The 9,866-nt window shown below is 40.4% G+C and overlaps 1 protein-coding gene across 1 annotated transcript in view; it reads left to right on the top strand.

Moving 5' to 3' along the window:
- The first annotated feature begins 2,518 nt into the window (after positions 1–2,518).
- Positions 2,519–9,866, top strand: part of malrd1 (MAM and LDL receptor class A domain containing 1) — a 66,338-nt gene continuing 58,990 nt past the window's right edge. The window contains exons 1-4 of the mRNA XM_014330317.2: positions 2,519–2,857; positions 4,456–4,587; positions 4,670–4,758; positions 4,838–5,002. Coding sequence (XP_014185803.1) covers positions 2,680–2,857; positions 4,456–4,587; positions 4,670–4,758; positions 4,838–5,002 — 564 coding nt within the window. The 5' untranslated portion in view covers positions 2,519–2,679. The remainder of the gene's footprint in view (positions 2,858–4,455; positions 4,588–4,669; positions 4,759–4,837; positions 5,003–9,866) is intronic.

The following is a 9,866-nucleotide window of genomic DNA, read 5'->3' as shown; positions in this document are numbered from 1 at the left end:
GTATTTGGTTCCCATATATGAATCCACACCTCAGAGCTACTGATGAAAATGCTAACTGATGTCCAGACTTTAGAATTAATCAAAAAGAGGTATGAACACCAGTCATGTGAAAGAGGTTTTCATGGGGCTCTATGTACTCTGAAACCTGACTCTATATGTACAGTACTCCCATAGAAATTAAAAGGGTAACTAGAGGCCTCTACAAAAGTAGAAGTTTAGGCAGTTTTCTGGTCTGGAGCATGAGTGCATGTGTATTAACAGGGTGCCACCATCTTCCTAGTAGTGGATGTCCCAACAAATTTACCCCAAGGTCAAACTGTGCATGAGAAATTGTCTCAAGAGCTACATGTCAGACTCTACAGGCCTCAGTTATCATGTTAAATGTTAAAATTAATGACAGCACAATTAGAAAAACACTGAGAGCCAAATATGAGGCCGGCCAGCTAAAGCACTGCAGCAAATCTACGACAGAGTGACTGAAAAACAAAAAAAATCCAGGTGCAGACCCGATCAGTTTTAAACATTCTTATTAAATGATAGCATGCTAACACTGGGAGCATGTGTAATCACGTCATTATGTATTTTTGTCCCAGTATAATTTCCTCCTCTGTTCTTTTTGTGAGGTTAAATTTAATCGAGCAGTATCAGCGTTTTGGTTACACTACTTTTATATCCAGCTGCTCTGAATATTAAGTTCCACATGAAAAAACATAGATATTCTTTAATGACTTCCCACTTTGAGTTACAGAGCAGTGAAGATTTTTTGCGTGGTTCTTTGCTGGCAGATATTAATGACTCTTTCTAGTTGAAATCAGCTAATTGTGGTTATGAATCACCATTAGTGACCACATTGGTACTCTTGTTTCTTCCTACCACATGTAAAAATCTGGAACCTCAAAATGCTTTCCACTTCTACATCCTGACACTGTTAAAATGATTGACTGCTGTTTGCTATGAGAAACAACAGCCTGCAGGCCTCTGTGTTACATGTGGCACGCCCGCTGCCAACAGGGGTCAATTCAGACGTGATATTTCCCTTGTTCCACTGGTTCCTCATCCCACAATGGGGCCGTCAAGCTCGCCTTTTCTCTCAAGGTTAATTTCATTTGAACCACACCAACTCTTGTACTGGCTTGCTGCTTGCCTGTGTTAAGGTTGCTGTCTTTATTGATTGCTGTGAAATAAAATTATGCCTCACTGTATAGAGGAGCTGAGCCCTGCTGAACACAGTTAATGATCCTCTTATAGCACTTCATGCATTCCCTAGCTCATCTCATCTAACTGATTAGAGATAATGTATCTTATCTTGTGGCATATTTCTTTTGCTGGCTTTTCTGTAAGTCTCATTTGCATTTGATTATTAAAGTTACCTACTATTGACATAATAGTAGGTAACCGGCTCCTTCCCAGCTGAACTTGTAAAAATCATTTAAACATGAGTGCGATGATCACTATTGGGAGTAAGAGAGCTTTCATGCATACAATGGTAGACATCGTCCTTATTAAAAGAAAATATCCAAATCTCTAAATTGAAAGAAGAAGAGAACAAAGGATTGAGGAATGAAAGTCGGTAGAAGCAAGTCAGAATACCTGTTTATGGGAATGGGAAAGTGACAGGTGTAACAGTGAAGATGGAATGAATAGAAATAGTACAGGTGGAAGAGTTTAAGCACCTGGGTCGACTATCTGCAGAAATGGGCACTGCAGGGGAGAGGTGAAGAAGCGAGTGCCAGGAGTGATTTGTGACAGGGTGGCAGCAAGAGTGGAAGGGAAGGTCTACAACAGGGGTGGGCAATTCCAGGCCTCGAGGGCTGGTGTCCTGCAGGTTTTAGATCTCACCTTGGGTCAACACACCTGAATCACATGAGTAGTTCGTTACCAGGCCTCTGGAGAACTGCAGGAGCTAATTTAGCCATTTAAATCAGCTGTGTTGGTTCAAGGACACGTCTAAAACCTGCAGGGACACCGGCCCTCGAGGCCTGGAGTTGCCCACCCCTGGTCTACAAGATGCTAGTGAGACCTGATGTATGGTCTGGAGATGGTGGCACTGAGAAAAATACAGGAGGCGGAGCTGGAGGAGGCGGAGCTTAAGAGGGTCAGATTTTCATTTGGGAGTTACCAGGATGGACAAGATTAGAAATGAGCAGTTTGGAGACAAAGTTAGAGAGACAAGTTTGACATGGTGCAGAGGAGGGATAGGGGATACACTGTACAAAGGATGTTATATATGGAGCCACCAGGCAGGAGGAAAAGAGGGAAACCACACAAAAGATGAAGTATTGTCACAATTATGCAAGATGCAGTCACTTACGTACAGAGTAAAGATCATTTCTGAATCTAATTTCAATCCAAATTATTTTTAAAAAAAAATAGAGGCAATAAAATGTGGGCTTAGGAGACTTTGGTTATTTCTGTCCCCTTGTCATGACATGTGTCCATGTTAAACACATGAGCAGGAACAGTGACCTTGTTGAGTAACAGCAATAAAACCCATTTATTACTCTTTACAGCATGAATGCTGAGCACACGTACGGTATCAATCCAGGAGCCGAGTAAGCTGTACACAGTGAGGAAAAGCCGCTCTACACCAGGAATTCTTCCTCATGTCCTGACAGAAAAATGCTTCATTTAGAGGTGAAAATTAGGTATTTTAGTTGAAGGGCAAACAATAAGCTGCTGATGGCGTCACCGCTTGGCTTGGTGTGGCTGGTGTTAGCCTTCACTTTGGTATTCAAGCCAGTGGCTGCCAACACCTGTTCGAACCAGGATTTTTCCTGCTCTCACGGATTATGCGTGTCTGAGGACTGGGTGTGTGACTTCACCGACGATTGTGGAGACAGCAGCGATGAAAACAATTGTGAGTAAAATGTGAAAATGGACACACAGTATAGAAAAATCCGAGAGTAAAAATCAATTTTTATCCACGATCTGGTTTCAGTTCATAGAGTTTGTAAATTTGCTTGTGAATCAAACATTTTCTCTTTATATTAAATGCAGTGGAGAACAACTTATCCTCATCCTTTTTCATCTTTGAGAGCGAACTTATCACACATTTACTTTTCTTTTCTCTCCCTGAGAACTCCTGTCGCTTTAAGCTACACAAAGTGTGTAACAAAATGCACCGAAACAGAAACAGTTTGTGTGTTTACTGATATTTGTTGAGCAGTTCGAAGCATTGTGTTTGAAATGACCTGAAAATATTACTCCTTTTATGCTCACTCCTCTTCAGTATGGCTAAGCTAGATGCTGAAGTACTGCAACCACAACACATTAACATGTGCACCTTGAATGGTGGATTCACCAATAGGATTGCCTTTTATGTTATTGATCCTTCCATTTAGCTTCACATCAGTTTGATGTCTGTTGTCTGGGAGGTGCACAGTGATGTGAAGTAATCAACAATGCCCCTCAGATGTCTTAAGCCTAAAGTAACAAACCTATTTTAAAGATGTTAGGAGTAGAAAGTACAGTTATTTGGACATTGCACAAAAGACGTAGAGAAGAGGCGGAGTGGGTGGAGACTAGTGTCTGGGGTGATTTGTGATTGAAAGATAGCAGCAAGAGTGGAAGGAAAGGTTAGCGGCAGTGAGACCTGATGTGACGTGTGGTTTGGAGGGCTGACAAAAAGACAGGAGGCTCAGCTGAAGATTTTAAGATTCTGATTTAGAGTGAGAGCAGACGAGATTAGATATGAGTACATCAGAGCGACAGATCAGGTCGAGCAGTTTGGAGGCAAGGTTAGAGAAGCAAGGCTGGTTTGAGATGGTGTAGACATGTGCTGATATGTTGACGATGAAGCTGACAGGCAGGAGGAGAAGAGGAAGACCACAGAGAGGATTCACAAATGTAATTAAGGAGGACATGGAGGCAAAGATATTTGTAATAAATATATGCACTTCATTACTTTCCACCTCTATGTGTCATCATGACGTGTCACTCTGAACTATCAGGCTTATATACAACTGAACAAAATAATGGGACTAAAAGAATAAACAACTGTCTTAAAGTGCATTTTCTAAAATAATATTTTTTCTTCCTTAACCATTAAGAACTATTATCTTTGGTCATGTATTGTTCATTTATTGTGTACTGTAGTTACAAAACTTTTTTTTGATCATTAATCTTACTAGCACTTTAGGAGTAAGCCTTGTTCTAAAAATCTGTAGCTTTAGGGCTGGTCTCTAAAATCCAGATCAGTAGAATAAAACAAATAGAAGTTTAATCTAATCGAAAGCTTTACTGAGTACATTTTTATGATGGATATAAAATTTTGTCAACAAGGATCTATAAATGGGCGGTGATTGTTGTATGGTTGCTAATCTTGAAAATACGCCACGGCACTTCTGAATTATAAACTGCAGTTTACACTTAAATCTTTAATGACGTGAACTACATCAGAGGCTTAACAACAAAATAGCAGAAGTGAAATATATGTGTTACCATTTTCTGCTGCAGGTTCAATGTATGAGAGGTGTGACTTTGACGAGGGTTTCTGTGACCTGATCCAAAGCTCAGAAATGAGGGCTCAGTGGTCCAGAACAACTGAGGTCGCTGGACTCAAACATGACCACACAAACAACAAATCAGGTTGGAGCAGCTGTCATTTCCAAATGATAACAACACCTATTATGAAAGTTTTCCATTAAATTTTCCTCCTCTCTCCCGTCAGCACATTTTCTGTCCCTGTTACCCGTCAGAGGAAACAAAACCACAGCAGACCTGAAAAGTCCAGTCCTCCCACCCAGCCACACCTGCCAGGTAACAGAATCTACAGTAAACCACAGCCTCCACCAATGTGACATCACCGGATCACCTTCTTTTCATTTCTGCTTGTCAGATGAGTTTCTATTATTATTTTGGAGCAACTCACGGAGATCTTCAGGTCCTGGTTCAAACTCATCCAGCAGGTCGGAGCACAGCAGTGTGGAAACCCTCAACTCAACTACAGAAGGATACGTGGCTGCGGGAAATCCTTCGCTTTTCCAGGAATGACAGTTTTCAGGTCTGTAACAGTGTAATTACTGTCTAATACTAACAGCGTGTCCCATATCAGATCATGGTGGCACAAATTTCCTGTGAGCTGCACTTTGACTGATGAATGAAAACATATAACATATAATTTATTGTCTTTTTAACTTGACAATCTACCTACTGTCTTTAATTTAAACAATATAATCTTAAAGCTGCTCTTATCATTGTTTCCTTAAATAACATTTAAGAGAATCATCAGATGATTGCATTTTCCCTCAACTTTGTGCATCCCCTTGCTTTGGCTTCACAGCCAAACATCTTTTGCTTCCTTGATTCACTATCTTTTTTAATCTGAGTCATTTTTCAGCCACAGCAGACAGGTGTTTTTAAAAACGACCCCAGCAGCACACAAACAAAATTAGCAACATAAGGGATGGTGCATTTAGCGGTTAAGGAGTCGAACATTTACACCAGAGCTCGGGATGTTCTTGTGGAAAGCACACCTTTTTGATTGTGAGCGCTGATGCCATCAAGTTCCCATTAAGCCCTGCAACTAGACCTAATTTGATAAAGTGAAGCATTCTGCCTGGAAACATATAAACTAAAATAATTTGTGTCTAGCAGCCATATTGTGGCCTGGGGCCCCTCCAACAGAGAAAGCCAGATAATTAGCTAATCGCTCAGGACCTAAATGAGCTCTCAGGCTTAGGCTCTTTCTGGCTTTTGCCGGTGCTGCCTCATCAGGAGCTGGTGGAGAAAACATCTGAACTATATGGAGGTCATCCCAATAAATGGTCAAAAGTCATGCTTGTCATGACGTTGGGCCTACATCATAACCTCTTGATGTTTTACTATAATCTGGTTCAAAGGCTTTCACAGGTTTAGTAGGTGTTATGGTATACAGTGTTAATAATGCAGTGTAGGGTTTATTGTAACTAGCGAAGTCGTCACAGAAGAAGTAAGCGTCACGACAGGAGCTTTTTATATCCACTGCGAGGGTAGTGACCTACTCTTAAGAGGCCATCTGGAGTCCTGTGAAGCCTGCTGTTGTGTCCTTCCAGTGTCCTGAGACAATGTCAGTGTGTCACCGTCCCCTCTTCTCTGCCTTCACCATCTGTCACCCAGGAGTGCCCGCTCAGTTTTGTGATGTAGCCGACCAGTAGCAGCGGGAGTAAAGAGAGGCCACCTCTCTGCTAACATTCACTTTCCCCTCCATTAATCCACTTCCTGTTTCCAAGGTAGTTTGGTTAATTGGATTTTCATTTGCCGTGATTTCAGTTTCAGTCAGTTTGCTTTATGGGCTGCACCTTGAGGTTAGATTTGCTCTTTAATTGTGTAGCGGAAGAACTTTTCATTTGGTCAGCTTGAATCTTGTAAGATCAACAAAAAATATATCACCCATATAAAAATTTTTTTCCAGAAGCTGGAGGATGAAAATCTAATCTGCGATATGATTAAGGGTGTTTTGTTGTGCTGCTTCTACTCACAATAACGACATGACTCTGTGGATAAAAATACCCAAGATTTTAAGAAAGCGGGGGCACACTGTCTGGATCAGATAAACACTCCGGCTCAGCTGTGAAATCCTAAATAAACAGTTATGTAAACTCATTGCTGAAGATTATATTACCCTTGTGACCTCAATTTTCACTTGTGGAGGTAAAAGAAAAACCATCTGAGATGTGTGACTGATGGAAATTCTACTTTTCTGAGCAGTCTTGATGACGCAATCTACTGTTTGCTGAGATCAGTCATAAATGACAGGCTGTAAAACTGCACCGGTGCAGATAAACGCTGCTCTGTGGACTTTGATCAGCGTGTCTATGATATTATTCTGATAGCACTCTGACTAAGGCTTCATTTACACTGCAAATCTGTGAGCTTGATTCTGATCATTTGATCAGATCTAATTTATTTGTAATAGTTGTAGTTTTGATATATATTTTTACTTTATTAGATTTCAGTGTGAACCAGTTAAGGTCCTAAATTGACCAAAACAACAACACATTACTGTTTTAATGTGTTGTAATGTTCAGTAGGGTGCACAGAGCATTTCTTCCTATTCATCTAGGAAAAGGGATAATAGATGTAGTTATTTAGTCAAATATATGTAAACAGACATGGATTTACAATATATATGGCAAAAACCAGACTTTTTTGCAATACTAATGAGCTGAAAAGTCAATATTTAGCGTGACCACCTTTATTTTTCAGTACAGCGTGAACTCTTAGGCAGCTTTCTTGTAATTTCTTTAAGTCTTCAGGAATAGTTCTCCAGGCTTCTTGAATGACTTTTAAAGCTGTTCTTTGAATGTTTCTGCCTTTTGTTCTGTTCTCTGTCAAGATGATTCCACACTGCTTTAATAATATTGTGGTCCGAGCTCTGGGGAGGCTTATCCATGACTGATACTGCTCCTCTGTGCTTTTTTCTATCCAAATATGCATCAGCAGGAGTGTTCTGGGTCATCGTCAGGCTGAAAAATGAACCTGTTGTCAATCAGACTCTTTCCAGATGAATTGTTAACAATTCCATCAAACTGGACATGATCCCGACACCAATGGCTGAAATGCAGCGCCAAACCATGACCGAGCCTCCACTGTGTCTAAAAGGCTGTGGACACTCACTGTTGTATCTCTTTCCTGACCTCCTCTGTACACATTGACAACAATCTGAGCCAAAATTCTGGATTCATTATTTCATGCTGTTCACTTTTATATCAAGCCTTGTGTAATTTGGCTGACATTAGCCTTTTCCCCCTGTCTCCCATCCTTAAGAAGGGCTTCTTCAAACCTCCCGTCCACTGAGACCATTTCTGATGAGACTTCAGTGAACAGTAGACGGATTTATTGAAGGGACAGGTGTCTCTTTCAGGTCATGTGTCATGTCTTTGCTAGATTTCTTTTTTCTTCTTCCTTTTTTTCTTCATCTATCCACCTATTTTTGTTGTTGCTTCTTTTTTGTATTTTATTCCCATACTTGTTACAACCTGTTGTAATAAATTTAGAAACAAGTATTTAAACAGAAATCAGGAATAATCAGTGAGAACAAATATGAAAACTGAATGGGTATATGAATATTAACAGTAATAACGATTACGATTTTTAAGACATTAATAATATTATCCTTACTCAAATTCTAAATAATTTAATAGGAACTGAATGGATCCTGACATTTTTAAGAAAGACAGGCACTACAAAACCCACAAACGTTAGGATCAGCTAATATAACAGCATTCTGCAAAAACAAGGTTTAATAAAGCTTCACGGTCCAACATGCTCATGTAGGCTCTGTTTGTGTAGCAGAGCTGCAGCAGCCTGTTCCATTGATAAGAAGCCCATAAAGTGTTATTTATAAGTTAATATTCAGTAGAAGCCAATACATTTGTGAGAGGATTAGAAAGAGGGTGAGGATTAAAAGAGCTAACGGTTGAATTAGGCTTTTTGAAGCACAAACATTCTGTATGTATGCCGATACAGAGCTGGAATTATGAGTGGTGGGACTGTGACAATAACTATTTAATTGAAAAAGACTTTATCCCAAATATTAGAATGCTAAGGGACATTTTTATATCTGTCGATGACTCTAAACCACAGGTGTCGAACTCCAGGCCTCAAGGGCCGGTGTCCTGCAGGTTTTAGATGTGTCCTTGATCCAACACAGCTGATTTAAATGGCTAAATGACCTCCTCAACATGTCTTGAAGTTCTCCAGAAGCCTGGTAATGAGCTAATCATTTGATTTAGGTGTGTTGACCCAGGGCGAGATCTAAAGCCTGCAGGGCACCGGCCCTCGAGGCCTGGAGTTCAACACCCCTGCTCTAAACAAAGCTCCTTTCACATTGAATAAATAAATGAGAACTGTATCTGGTTATCTGTCATTTAAGAAATAAAATAAAATACAAATGAAGTCACATATGATATAAAATCACTGCCCGTTTCATTAGGTACACTATGAATGTCGATCTGTGGGATCAGCACTCTTGTACAGGAAGTCTGGAGCAGCTCTCTATTTAAAAAGTCCTAATCTCTGATACTACACGTCTTCCCCAGCAGGCAGTGCAGAGCTTAGATGGAGCCAGTGACTCAGGAGACTCAATGCATTCAAGCTGCCTCTCTCCTCCATGTGTCTACCCCACATATCTCCATGGTCCCCTTGTCCCTGAGTAGCCTAGGGAGTCAAAATAAATTCTATGGCCACACCTGTTAATGGCAGCTCCCCTCTAGATCAGCGCAGTGACTTGGAAAACTAAACTCCAGGAGTCTGTTGCATGAGGCTGGAGTGAGCTGTAATATATGCATTATACTAATGCAGATTAATACTCAGGTTTTTACCTTTACTGTTTCACAAAGGGTTAAAAAGCAAGGAGCAAAGCAAAAGCAGAATTAAAAAAAGAATAAAATCACTTGAATTATACTTGTTTAATTAACCTATTCTGAGCTAATGCTGACTTTGTTCTCATCTTTGATAAACGAGTTGAAAAGAGAATGACTGCACCTCGACCACGATGCACGCATCTCTGATCCGTGTTGATACTAATAGTCCAACAGGACAGCAGCAGCCCTTGGAAATTCAATCCCCCAGGAATACAGTGGAAATCCAAACTCTCTTGAATGTATAATCTAAGATAGTAAAACTGAGCAGAGAAAAAAACAAAAAATACAAAAATAATTTGCACGTTCACAGTTTGGGCAGCAGTTCATCGCTCTAGAGTCTCTGCTGGAATTTCTTAGATCCAATCTTCTGAACTGCTCATCTCACAGAAGACAAAGGGAAGAACCATTTATTTCTGCACAACACTTTAGTACCTGGTCATCCTTTCTCCCCCTTCTCCTTCTAGTCATTACATCTTCTGAGATTACATCTGACCCCACACATGAAGACATCCAGTTACCTTT

Source organism: Haplochromis burtoni, unplaced genomic scaffold (genome assembly GCF_018398535.1).
Source record: "Haplochromis burtoni strain Fernald_Lab_line unplaced genomic scaffold, NCSU_Asbu1 Contig_757, whole genome shotgun sequence".
Classification (NCBI taxonomy): domain Eukaryota; kingdom Metazoa; phylum Chordata; class Actinopteri; order Cichliformes; family Cichlidae; genus Haplochromis; species Haplochromis burtoni.
The sequence above is the reverse complement of the archived record's forward strand: the minus strand, read 5'-3'. Positions and strand labels throughout refer to the sequence as shown.